Genomic DNA, 13942 nt, shown 5'->3' on the forward strand with positions numbered 1-13942 from the left:
AAAGGTGATGTTGCGAGTCATTTTGACCCAGGCGCTTTAATGTGGGTAAATAGCTGTTCAGATCCAAAAATAAACATGTATCCTTGATGTATTTTTTACTTTGATGTACAATTGTTTGTATTTTGATTGTCTCTGAGACCCAGAGCCAGGCGAGTGAAGAGAGGGAACTTTCTCACACTTGTCCTTGTCTCCTCAGATGTCATCCTTCTGGAGCTAATTTTTGGTGAGTTTGTCACAGAGATGACATGAGAACAGTGACAAGGACAAGTGTGAGAACGTTCCCTCTCTTCACACACCTGGCTCTCGGTCTCAGAGGCAATCAAAATACAAACAATTGTACATCAAAGTAAAAAGTACATCAAAGAGACTTGTTTATGTTGGCTATTTACCCACATTAAAGTGTCTGGGTCGAAATGACCCGCAACATCATCTTTGTATACAAACTCTGCAAGACATTCCACTACTCAACAAAGTGTCCAGATTTTACACACCAGTTCATGACCCTAGATGAGGAAAAGTCACCAAATTTCAGCAAGAAAAAGAAAGGATAACCAGTACTTTGATCAACACAAAAACTGAAATGGGTCAAATTGACCCTCAACATAATATAAGGGTTGAAACAACATATTCATCATTGAACCGCACTTGCATGTTGTTTTCCCAGACATGGAAGACAGTTCTGAGTCTTCGATGAATGTAACAAACAGCAAAGACAAATTGGTGGTCACTGGACATTAAGTACATGTTTTCGTCCACATGAAAAACATCATTCAACCTCACTTGCATGTTGTTTTTGCAGACATGGAGAACAATTTAGAGTCCTCAACGAGCCGAGCAAACATGTTGTTTTTTATCACAAATTAAATTTAGACAAAGAAAAACTTAAATGAGAAGAAGTAACTCAAGAAATTGAAATAGAAGAAATAATTGAAGAATTGCTGGAAAATGATGAAGATGGAAAAGAACAGGAGGAGATTGAGAACTATGCAAATGGATGATACAGCAGAGGATTGGGAGAATGTCATGTGGTTAGATGAAATCAAGGTAGAACTTTTTGGTATAAACTCAACTCGCTACTATGCAAAGCGAAATCCATTTATCAACAACATCCAGAAACGCCGCCGGCTTCTCTGGGCCCGAGATCATCTAAGATGGACTGATGCAAAGTGGGAACGTGTTCTGTGGTCTGACGAGATGGGAAAAGCTCAGGACATTCTTGGAGAAATGCAAGAAAAGAAAGAAGAGGACGAAGAGGACAAGGAAAGACTCACAAAAGACAAAGAAAAGAAAGACAAAGGCAAAGAAGTCAGAGGGCCGCGGCAATTTTTTTCCCGCTCCAGTAAGGAAACGGGGGGAGCACGCTCGGCCGGACCGGAGCCCGGCCTCGAACTGGCGGAGGAGGTATGTGGAGAGACACCGCCGACAGGCCGACAACGGGCGGAAAGCAGCAGCGCGGGCCCACCTGGAGGCCGGGAGGCCGGGCATGCGGCGGCGAAGAGAGGCGTGACACACGCGGAGCGACACCGCAGCAGCAATCCGAGCCAGGTGCGGAAATCACACACCTGCTCACAATCTGTCCATCTGCTGGTAGAATACAAAAAGGGTGAGGGAGGAACGACCGAGGAGCAGCATGGAGGAGGAAACACCAGCCAGCAGACGAAGAGCGCGACAACCCACACCACGAGAGCAATGACGCACCCCCGCAGCGGACGCAAACCCCGGACGCCGAAAGGCGTGCAGAGGCAGCCGATAGGCCGGAAGAGCGCACTGAAAAGTGACGCGACAAAAGGCCCAGTGGACAAAAGATTTGTTGAAAAAATAAGTCAATGTAAAATCTGCTATGATGCGTCACGTGTGCCCGCAACCCAAACGAAGACGGCTGGAAGTCCGTCACAATGCTATTTAGGCTAGCTGTATGTACATATTGCATCATTATGCCTCATTTGTAGCTATATTTGCATCCAACCTTTCCCTCCACCCACATTTAGTGCCAAACAAACACATACCAATCGACGGATTCAAGTTGCACCAGTGGTCAAAAGATGCGAAAGACCCTCGTTTGTTCTGCACAGCTTACCGACGATAGCGATGCTACGACAGAGATGGCACATTTATCCGTGGATATCCTGCAACACTCAAAGCAGATGCATTTCCAACGATGAAGTCAACAAAATCACAAAGGTGAGTTTTGTTGATGTTATTGACTTATGCTAATCAGACATATTTGGTCACGGCATGACCGGAAGCTAATCGATGCTAACATGCTATTTAGGCTAGCTGTATGTACATATTGCATCATTATGCCTGATTTGTAGCTCTATCTACACCCAGCCTTTACCTCCACCCACATTTAATGCCAAACAAACACATACCAATCGACGGATTCAAGTTGCACCAGTTCTCAAAAGATGCGAAAGTCCCTCGTTTGTTCTGCACACCTTACCGACGATAGCGATGCTACGACAGAGATGGCACATTTATCCGTGGATATCCCGCGACACTCAAAGCAGATGCATTTCCAACGATAAAGTCAACAAAATCACAGAGGTGAGTTTTGTTGATGTTATTGACTTCTGTGCTAATCGGACATATTTGCTCACAGCATGACTGGAAGCTAATCGATGCTAACATGCTATTTAGGCCAGCTGTATGTACATATTGCATCATTGTGCCTCATTTGTAGCTATATTTGCATCCAGCCTTTCCCTCCACCCATATTTAATGCCAAACAAACTCTTAACAATCGATGGATTCAAGTTGCACCAGTGGTCAAAAAGTCCCTCATTTGTTCTGCACACCTTACCAACGATAGCGATGCTACGACAGAGATGGCACATTTATCCGTGGATTTCCAACGATAAAGTCAACAAAATCACAAAGGTGAGTTTTGTTGATGTTATTGACTTATGTGCTAATCAGACATATTTGCTCACGGCATGACTGGAAGCTAAACAATGCTAAAATAATATTTAGGATAGCTGTATTTACATATTGCATCATTATGAGGATTTATCGTAGTTTGTTGGAGACATTATGCCTCGTCGGTGTGTTGTCGGAGGGTGTAACAACACCAGTTGACTTACGTGGAGTGTGCTAATCAGACATACAGTATTTGCTCACGGCATGGCTGGAAGCTAACATGCTATTTAGGCTAGCTGTATGCACATATTGCATCATCATGCCTCATTTGTAGCTATATTTGCATCCAGCCTTTCCCTCCACCCACATTTAATGCCAAACAAACACATACCAATCAACGGATTCAAGTTGCACCAGTGGTCAAAAGATGCGAAAGACCCTCGTTTGTTCTGCACAGCTTACCGACGATAGCGATGCTACGACAGAGATGGCACATTTATCCGTGGATATCCTGCAACACTCAAAGCAGATGCATTTCCAACGATGAAGTCAACAAAATCACAAAGGTGAGTTTTGTTGATGTTATTGACTTATGCTAATCAGACATATTTGGTCACGGCCTGACCGGAAGCTAATCGATGCTAACATGCTATTTAGGCTAGCTGTATGTACATATTGCATCATTATGCCTCATTTGTAGCTCTATCTGCATCCAGCCTTTCCCTCCACCCACATTTAATGCCAAACAAACACATACCAATTGACGGATTCAAGTTGCACCAGTGGTCAAAAGATGCGAAAGACCCTCGTTTGTTCTGCACAGCTTACCGACGATAGCGATGCTACGACAGAGATGGCACATTTATCCGTGGATATCCTGCAACACTCAAAGCAGATGCATTTCCAACGATGAAGTCAACAAAATCACAAAGGTGAGTTTTGTTGATGTTATTGACTTATGCTAATCAGACATATTTGGTCACGGCATGACCGGAAGCTAATCGATGCTAACATGCTATTTAGGCTAGCTGTATGTACATATTGCATCATTATGCCTCATTTGTAGCTCTATCTGCATCCAGCCTTTACCTCCACCCACATTTAATGCCAAACAAACACATACCAATCGACGGATTCAAGTTGCACCAGTTCTCAAAAGATGCGAAAGTCCCTCGTTTGTTCTGCACACCTTACCGACGATAGCGATGCTACGACAGAGATGGCACATTTATCCGTGGATATCCCGCGACACTCAAAGCAGATGCATTTCCAACGATAAAGTCAACAAAATCACAGAGGTGAGTTTTGTTGATGTTATTGACTTCTGTGCTAATCAGACATATTTGCTCACGGCATGACTGGAAGCTAATCGATGCTAACATGCTATTTAGGCCAGCTGTATGTACATATTGCATCATTGTGCCTCATTTGTAGCTATATTTGCATCCAGCCTTTCCCTCCACCCACATTTAATGCCAAACAAACTCTTAACAATCGATGGATTCAAGTTGCACCAGTGGTCAAAAGATGCGAAAGTCCCTCGTTTGTTCTGCACACCTTACCGACGATAGCGATGCTATGACAGAAATGGCACATTTATCCGTGGATTTCCAACGATAAAGTCAACAAAATCACAAAGGTGAGTTTTGTTGATGTTATTGACTTATGTGCTAATCAGACATATTTGCTCACGGCATGACTGGAAGCTAAACGATGCTAAAATAATATTTAGGATAGCTGTATTTACATATTGCATCATTATGAGGATTTATCGTAGTTTGTTGGAGACATTATGCCTCGTCGGTGTGTTGTCGGAGGGTGTAACAACACCAGTTGACTTACGTGGAGTGTGCTAATCAGACATACAGTATTTGCTCACGGCATGACTGGAAGCTAACATGCTATTTATGCTAGCTGTATGCACATATTGCATCATCATGCCTCATTTGTAGCTATATTTGCATTCAGCCTTTCCCTCCACCCACATTTAATACCAAACAAACACATACCAATCGACGGATTCAAGTTGCACCAGCGGTCAAAAGGTGCGAAAGTCCCTCATTTGTTCTGCACACTTTACCGACGATAGCGATGCTACGACAGAGATGGCACATTTATCTGTGGATATCCTGCGACACACAAAGCAGATGCATTTCCAACGATAAAGTCAACAAAATCACAAAGGTGAGTTTTGTTGATGTTATTGTGCTTATCAGACATATTTGCTCACGGCATGACTGGAAGCTAACATGCTATTTAGGCTAGCTGTATGTACATATTGCATCATTATGCCTCATTTGTAGCCATGTTTGCATTCAGCCTTTCCCTCCACCCACATTTAATGCCAAACGAACGCATGCCAATCGACGGATTCAAGTTGCACCAGTGGTCAAAAAGTCCCTCATTTGTTCTGCACACCTTACCAACGATAGCGATGCTACGACAGAGATGGCACATTTATCCGTGGATATCCTGCGACACTCAAAGCAGATGCATAAAGTCAACAAAATCACAAATGTGAGTTTTGTTGACTTATGTGCTAATCAGACATATTTGGTCACGGCATGACTGGAAGCTAATCGATGCTAACATGCTATTTAGGCTAGCTGTTTGTACATATTGCATCATTATGCCTCATTTGTAGCTATATTTGCATCCAGTCTTTCCCTCCACCCACATTTAATGCCAAACAAATATATACCAATCGTTGGTTAGAAGGCGATCACCGAAATCGTCCTTGCTTCCTCCCGTGCCGCTGTCTGTCGTGAAATGTCTCAATAGCTTCAGTTTCTTCTTCAATTTCGTTTTCGCTATCTGCCTCCACACTCCAACCATCCGTTTCAATATATAATCTGTTGAATCGCTTGCGCCGCTGAAATCCGAGTCTGAATCCGAGCTACTATGTTATACCTTTCTCTGCTATCCGCCATGTTTATCCCTGGTGGCTTCACGCAGTGACGTCACAGTACAATAGACAAGTGGATATAACAACGTTTAAAATCAGGCACTTTGAAGCAGTTTTTCGGGATATTGCATGATTGGTAAAATTTGGAGAAAAACTTCGGAAAAAAAATAAGCCACCGGGAACTGTTTTTTATTGGTTTTAACCCTTCAGAAATTGTGATAATGTTCCCCTTTAAAGGGGAACATTATCACCAGACCTATGTAAGCGTCAATATATACCTTGATGGTGCAGAAAAAAGACCTTTTTTTTTTTTTAACCGATTTCCCAACTCTAAATGGGTGAATTTTGGCGAATTAAACGCCTTTCTGTTTATCGCTCATGTGGCGATGACGTCAGAACGTGACATCTCCGAGGTAGTACAGCCGCCATTTTCATTTTCAGCACATTACAAACACCGGGTCTCAGCTCTGTTATTTTCCGTTTTTTCGACTGTTTTTTGGAACTTTGGAGACATCATGCCTCGTCTGTGTGTTGTCGGAGGGTATAACAACACTGACAGGGAGGGATTCAAGTTGCACCACTGGCCCGAAGATGCCAAAGTGTCTGGCGCCAGACCCCCATTGAATGTGCCAAAGTGTCTCCACATTTGACCGGCGATGCTAAGGCAGACATGGCACAGAGATGTATGGATAACCTGCAGATGCATTTGCAACAATAAAGTCAACAAAATCACAAAGGTGAGTTTTGTTGATGTTGACTTACGTGCTAATCAGACATACTTGGTTGCGGCGTGACTGCTAGCTAATCGATGCTAACATGCTACGCTAATCGACGCCAACATGCTATTTACCGGCGGTGCTAAAGCAGACATGGCACAGAGATGTATGGATAACCTGCAGATGCATTAGCAACTATATTACATTTCCTTCCACCCACATTTAATGCAAAAAAAAACACTTACCAATCGATGGATTTAAGTTGCTCCAGTGTCATAAGATGCGAAAGTCCTGATTGTTTGGTCCGCACATTTTACCGGCGATGCTAACGCAGCTATTCGGCCATGCTATGGCTATGAATAGCCTGAATAGCTTCAGTTTCTTCTTCAATACTTTCATACTCCAACCATCCGTTTCAATACATGCGTAATCTGTTGAACCGCTTAAACCCCTGAAATCCGAGTCTGAATCCGAGCTAATGTCGCTATATCTTGCTGTGGTATTCCCATTGTTTGTTTACATTGGCAGCCCTGTATGACGTCACAGGGAAATGGATAATCGCATCGCAAATAGCGAAAATCAAGCACTTTAAAGCTTGTTTTAGGGATATTCCGGGACCGGTAAAATTTTGAAAAAAACTTCTAAAAATACAACAAGCCACTGGGAACTGATTTTTTTGTTGTTTTCAACCCTTTTGAAATTGTGATAATGTTCCCCTTTAAGATGAAAGACAACGTAGATCCAATATTGAAACACATCAATAAGGGCAGGTAGGAGGCTGCAGTTTTCCTCAATGATGCTTCTAACCCCTCCTCCTGGTCAGCGTCCTCCCCCTACTGCGCTCCTCTCTTGCGTCATGGCTCCATGCTCCACTCCATCCTTTTCAGCGCTCCTCTTATCGCAGGGTGCTCACAGTGAGGAGCTTGCTGTGCCGCAGCCTGAGCTTTCCAGCCAGCGCAGAGTCGGAGGAGTCCCCACATTCACGCCTTCGGACCACACTTTTTTTTAATTTTCTTGACCATGTCCCGCCCGCCCGCTTTTGCCACGGTGGTGTCGCAAGTTTACGTGGTGGTCATGTTGGTCTGCAGGGTTTCGGGTAAGTGTTTTCACCTTTTCATGAATATCATCACCACTTTTCACCCTGGTTTTTCAAAATCTGCACAAAATATATTCCTTGAAGATATGTTATTCTTTCCGATCCTTGGATGAGGTATACTTGCATTATACAGTGGGGCAAAAAAAGTATTTAGTCAGCCACCGATTGTGCAAGTTCTCCCACTTAAAATAATGACAGAGGTCTGTAATTTTCATCATAGGTACACTTCAACTGTGAGCGACAGAATGTGAAAACATTGTAGGAATTTTAAAGAATTTATTTGTAAATTATGGTGGAAAATAAGTATTTTGGTCAACCATTCAAAGCTCTCACTGATAGAAGGAGGTTTTGGCTCAAAATCTCACGATACATGGCCCCATTCATTCTTTCCTTAACACGGATAAGTCGTCCTGACCCCTTAGCCGAAAAACAGCCCCAAACCATGATGTTTCCACCCCCAGGCTTCGCAGTAGGTATGGTGTTCTTGGGATGCAACTCAGTATTCTTCTTCCTCCAAACACCACGAGTTGAGTTTATACCAAAAAAGTTATATTTTGGTTTCATCTGACCACATGACATTATCCCAATCCTCTGCTGTATCATCCATGTATCCATTTTGGTATCAACTCAACTCCTCGTGTTTGGAGGAAGAAGAATACTGAGTTGCATCCAAAGAACACCATACCTACTGTGAAGCATGGGGGTGGAAACATCATGCTTTGGGGTTGTTTTTCTGCTAAGGGGACATGATTTTTTCATGTCCTAAGATTTTTGTCTCTATGGTAGGAATTTTAAATAATTTTTTTGTAAATTATGGTGGAAAATAAGTATTTGGTCAACCATTCCAAGCTCTCACTGATGGAAGGAGATTTTGGCTCAAAATCTCACGATACATGGCCCCATTCATTCTTTCCTTAACACGGATCAATCATCCTGTCCCCTTAGCAGAAAAAACAGCCCCAAAGCATGATGTTTCCACCCCCATGCTTCACAGTAGGTATGGTGTTCGTGGGATGCAACTCAGTATTCTTCTTCCTCCAAACACCACGAGTTGAGTTTATACCAAAATGGATACATGGATGATACAGCAGAGGATTGTGAGAATGTCATGTGGTCAGATGAAATCAAGATAGAACTTTTTGGTATAAACTCAACTCGCTACTATGCAAAGCGAAATCCATTTATCAACAACATCCAGAAACGCCGCCGGCTTCTCTGGGCCCGAGATCATCTAAGATGGACTGATGCAAAGTGGGAACGTGTTCTGTGGTCTGACGAGTTCACATTTCAAATTTTCTGGGGAAATATTCGACATCGTGTCATCCGGATCAAAGGGGAAGCGAACCATCCAGACTGTTATTGACGCCAAGTTTAAAAGCCAGCATCTGTGATAGTATGGGGGTGCATTAGTGCCCAAGGCATGGGTAACTTACACATCTGTGAAGGTACCATTAATGCTGAAATGTACATACAGGTTTTGGAACAACATATGCTGCCATCTAAGCGCCGTCTTTTTCATGGACGCCCCTGCTTATTTCAGCAAGACAATGCCAAACCACATTTAGCACGTGTTACAATAGTGTGGCTTCATAAAAAAAGAGTGCGGGTACTTTCCCGGCCTGCCTGCAGTCCCATCGAAAATGTGTGGCGAATTGTGAAGCGTAAAATACGACAGCGGAGACCCCGGACTGTTGAACGACTGAAGCTCTACATAAGACAAGAATGGGAAAGAATTCCCACGATGTCGAGCTTTAACTTGCACTTACAGATGTAGCGACAAACTATATTTAGTGACAGTGGTTTTCTGAAGTGTTCCTGAGGCCATGTGGTGATATCCTTTACAGATTGATGTCGGGTTTTTGATACAGTGCCGTCTGAGGGATGTTGGTTTCCGGCCATGCCGCTTACGTGGAGTGATTTCTTCAGATTCTCTGAACCTTTTGATGATATTATTGACCGTAGATGTTGAAATCCCTAAATTTCTTGCAATTGCACTTTGAGAAACATTTTTCTTAAACTTTTTGACTATTTGCTCACGCAGTTGTGGACAAAAGGGGTGTACCTCGCCCCATCCTTTCTTGTGAAAGACTGAGCATTTTTTGGGAAGTTGTTTTTATACCCACCCATGGCACCCACCTACTCCCAATTAGCCTGAACCCCTGTGGGATGTTCCAAATAAGTGTTTGACGAGCATTCCTCAACTTTATCAGTATTTATTGCCACCTTTCCCAACTTCTTTGTCACGCATTTCTGGGATCAACTTCTATAGTTAATGATTATTTGTAAAAAAAAATTAAAATACTTATCAGCTTGAACATAAAATATGTTTTCTTTGTAGCATATTCAACTAAATATGGGTTGAAAAATATTTGCAAATCATTGTATTCTGTTTATATTTACATCTAACACAGTTTCCCAACTCATATGGAAACGGGGTTTGTATATGGGATGTGATTAAATCCTGAAAAATTATGTGTGACACCATAGTCGATAAGCTACTTCATTTTCTCTATTTTCTTGTTCTGGGACATTCATCCTCCACTGTTTCCATTTCTAATATAAAGTAGTGTAAAGTTCTTACTTATATCTGTCAGTAATCTCGCCATAAAAGCGCTAAAACATACCGGTGTAGTGAGTTAGTGTTGTGCCTCAAAATCCAGTGCGCCCTATGGGCCGGAAAATACGGTAATGCTCCTGTTACATGTTGGATCTTTAACTTTCGCAGTAATGGTAAATGGGTTGTATTTGTATAGCGATTGTCTACCTTTAAGGTACTTAAAAGTGCTTTCCACATTCACCCATTCATACACGTATCTACACACTGATGGCAGGAGCTTCCATGGAGGGTTAAGCAAGAAATAAGTGTCTTGCTCAAGGACACAACGGACGTGACTAGAATGGCAGAATCTGGGGATCGAACCAGGAACCTTAGGTTGCTGGTACCAACCGGGGTACCAAAGGGGAGGTGGGTAAAATTTTCGGGTGATTAGTAGGACTGTGAATCTTTGGGTATCCCACGATTCGATTCAATATCGATTCTTGGGGTTTGATAATATATCGATTTTTTCCGATTCAACGCAATTCTCGATTCAAAAACGATATTTTATTCAAAAGGATTCTGTATTCATTCAATACATAGGAATTCAGCAGGATCTACCGCAGTCTGCTGACATGCTAGCAGAGTAGTAGATTTTTGTAAAAAAGCTTTTATAATTGTAAAGGACAATGTTTTATCAACTGATTGTAATAATCTAAATTAGTTTTAACTAATAAAATAACCAAAAATATGACTTATTTTATCTTTGTGAAAATATCGGACACAGTGTGTTGTCAAGCTTATGAGATGTGATGAAAGTGTGATACTATTGTTCATTTTTTTTCATTTTATAAATGTCTAATGATAATGTCAATGAGGGATTTTTAATCACTGCTATGCTGAAATTATAACAAATATTGATACTGTTGTTGACAATATTCATTTTTGTTTCACTACTTTTGTTTTGTTCTGTGTCGTGTTTGTGTCTCCTCTCGATTGCTCTGTTTATTGCAGTTCCGAGTGTTGCTGGCTCAGGTTTGGTTTTGGAATTGGATTGCATTGTTATGGTATTGCTGTGTATAGTTTTGTTGGATGAATAAAAAAAAAAAAATCGATTTAAAAAAAAAATGAGAATGGATTCTGAATCGCACAACGTGAGAGTCGCAATTCGTATTCGAATCGATTTTTTCCCACACCCCCTAGTGATTACACTATTTATACACCCCCTGCAATTTTTCAAAAATATATTCAAATATATAGAGCTGCACCACACCATTCGATTTGAGTCTTCGGGGTAACGATTTGATTCAGAATCGATTTTTCATTCCAAAGCTACTTAGTGGTCTTGTGGTAAGAGTGTCTGTCCTGAAATAGGTTGGTTGTGAGTTCAAACCCCGGCCAAGTCCTATCAAAGACCATTAAAATGGGACCCATTACCTCTCTGCTTCACACTCAGCATCAAGGGTTGGAAATGGGGGTTAAATCACCCAAAAATTTTCCAGGGCGCGGACACCACTGCTGCTCAGTGCTCCCCTCACCTCCCAGGGGGTGATCAAGCTTGATGGGTCAAATGCAGAAAATCATTTCGCCACTTCTAGTGTGTGTGTGACAATCATTGGTACTTTAACTTTTGATAACATTGGGTGCCGGTTCTATGATGAACTACATTCTTCCATGAAGCAGTTCATATTACTTGAAGAAAAACTAGTTTTGGTTAATAAAATTCTGCCCAAACATTTAATGAAGAACAGGACAGAGTTTTATTTATTTTTTTTCAAATCAATTTTTGATTTTTTTTTTAATCGATTGAGAACTGGTTACACACAAGAATAGGACGCACCGGATTATGAAGCGCGCTGCTGATGAATGGTCTATTAAGTTCTTTTTTCATATATAAGGCGCACCGGATTAAAGGGCACATTAAAGGAGTCATATTAATATATATATATATATATTTTAAATTTAAAAGACTTCCTTGTGGTGTACATAACATGTACTGGTAGTTCTTTGGTCAAAATGTTGCATGGATGATGTTCAAGCCACTTTCAGGATGCACAGTTTTGTGGGCGGTCTAATTTACGCGGCTCACCTTCGACGGCGTCTTCTCCCCGTCATCTTTTTTTGTAGCGGTGTAGCGTGCAAGGACGAAAGTGGAAAAAGTGTCAAAAGATGGAGTTTTAATGACATTCAAACTCTACTTCAATCAATAACGGAGCAGCATCTCCGCCGGAAATGTCTCCTGTGAAATACTCTAATAACTAAAGTTAATTGGGTGAATAATGTAAGCTCACTACACCGGTATGTTTTGGCACTTTCATGGTGAGTTTACTGACAGATATAAGAACTTTACACTACTTTTTATTAGAAATGGCAACAGAGGAAGATGAATGTCCCATGACAAGAAAATAGAGAAAAAGAAGAAGCTTTTCAACTACGGTGTCGATACGGACTACAAAGGCGGAAGCGCGCACATTTTCAGATTTATGCAGATCCCAAATACACATCAGCAGGTAACAGAAGGTAAGAAAAGTAGCTTTTGCATAATTTTGCGAAACAAAACGCCAGCTAATGTCTTACCTTATACACACACCATAATAATACTTGTATGTTGAAGCACAGTACAATCCATCAAGCGGTGCGGCTTCATAGCTTACCAAAGTTGTACTAAAAATATTTGGACGGATTTTTGTGCGCCCTGTGTAATGTTCCATATTTTCAATGGAACATTTAAAGTTTTGGTGTTGTTTACTGCCGTCATATGGCAGTCTACACATGTCGCTTATGTGTGACTGCCAACTTATTGCAGTCTACACGTATCTCTTATGTGTGACTGCTATCTACTGGTCACACTTGTCATTACACCATGTACCAAATAAAATTGCTTTGAGGTCAGTAAGCACAACAACGATTAGGCCATACATTAGGCGCATCGGGTAATGAGCCACACTGTCGATTTTTGAGAAAACGAAATGATTATAAGTGCGCCTTATAGTCCAAAAATACAGTACATAGATACATATATAAGGTATTGTGAGGTGCCAGCCTGTAAACAGAGTGAAGAAGGGTAATGTCAAGTTAACTTTCAATTTCAATTCCTGACAAACGATGCAACCTGTGTGATGCAATTGTTCAGGATTAATCACAGGTTATTACTCGCAAAAGTTCACGAAGAATATCGGGATTTTACTTGTGTTTATTCATGATTAATAACAGGTTAATACTGGCAATTGTTTACGATTTAATACAAGTTATCCATCCATCCATTTTCTACCACTGGTCCCTTTTGGGGCCGTATTCACAATAATTGATGAAAAATTCCAGATTTTTACTTACGGTTTAACATGGTTACTCACCGGTTATTACTCACAATAATTAATGAAAAAATCCAGGTTTTTACTTACAGTTTATAATGGTTACTCACAGGTTATTACTCACAATAATTAATGAAAAATACCAACTTTTAACTTTCGGTTTTACACGATTAATCACAGGTTATTACCCGCAAAAGTTCACAAAGAATATCGGGATTTCACTTGTGTTTATTTGTGATTAATAACAGGTTATTACTCGCAATTGTTCACGATTTAATACAGGTTATCCATCCATCCATTTTCTACCACTTGTCCCTTTTGGGGTCGTACTCACAATAATTCATGAAAAATACCAGGTTTTTAGTCACGGTTTAACATGGTTACTCACAGGTTATTACTCACAATAATTCATGAAAAATACCAGGTTTTTAGTCACGGTTTAACATGGTTACTCACAGGTTATTACTCACAATAATTAATGAAAAATACCAGGTTTTTACTTATGGTTTAACATGGTTA

At 41.1% G+C, this 13942-nt stretch overlaps 1 protein-coding gene across 1 annotated transcript in view; it reads left to right on the forward strand.

The window, feature by feature from the left end:
* The window catches only part of rxfp1 (relaxin family peptide receptor 1), a 325548-nt gene that overhangs the window by 54236 nt on the left and 257370 nt on the right, over nucleotides 1–13942 (forward strand). Inside the window, exon 4 of the mRNA XM_061891899.1 lies at nucleotides 1341–1545. Within this exon, the coding sequence (XP_061747883.1) occupies nucleotides 1341–1545 (205 nt within the window). The remainder of the gene's footprint in view (nucleotides 1–1340; nucleotides 1546–13942) is intronic.

This window comes from Nerophis ophidion, linkage group LG29 (assembly GCF_033978795.1).
Source record: "Nerophis ophidion isolate RoL-2023_Sa linkage group LG29, RoL_Noph_v1.0, whole genome shotgun sequence".
NCBI classification, from domain to species: Eukaryota; Metazoa; Chordata; class Actinopteri; order Syngnathiformes; family Syngnathidae; genus Nerophis; species Nerophis ophidion.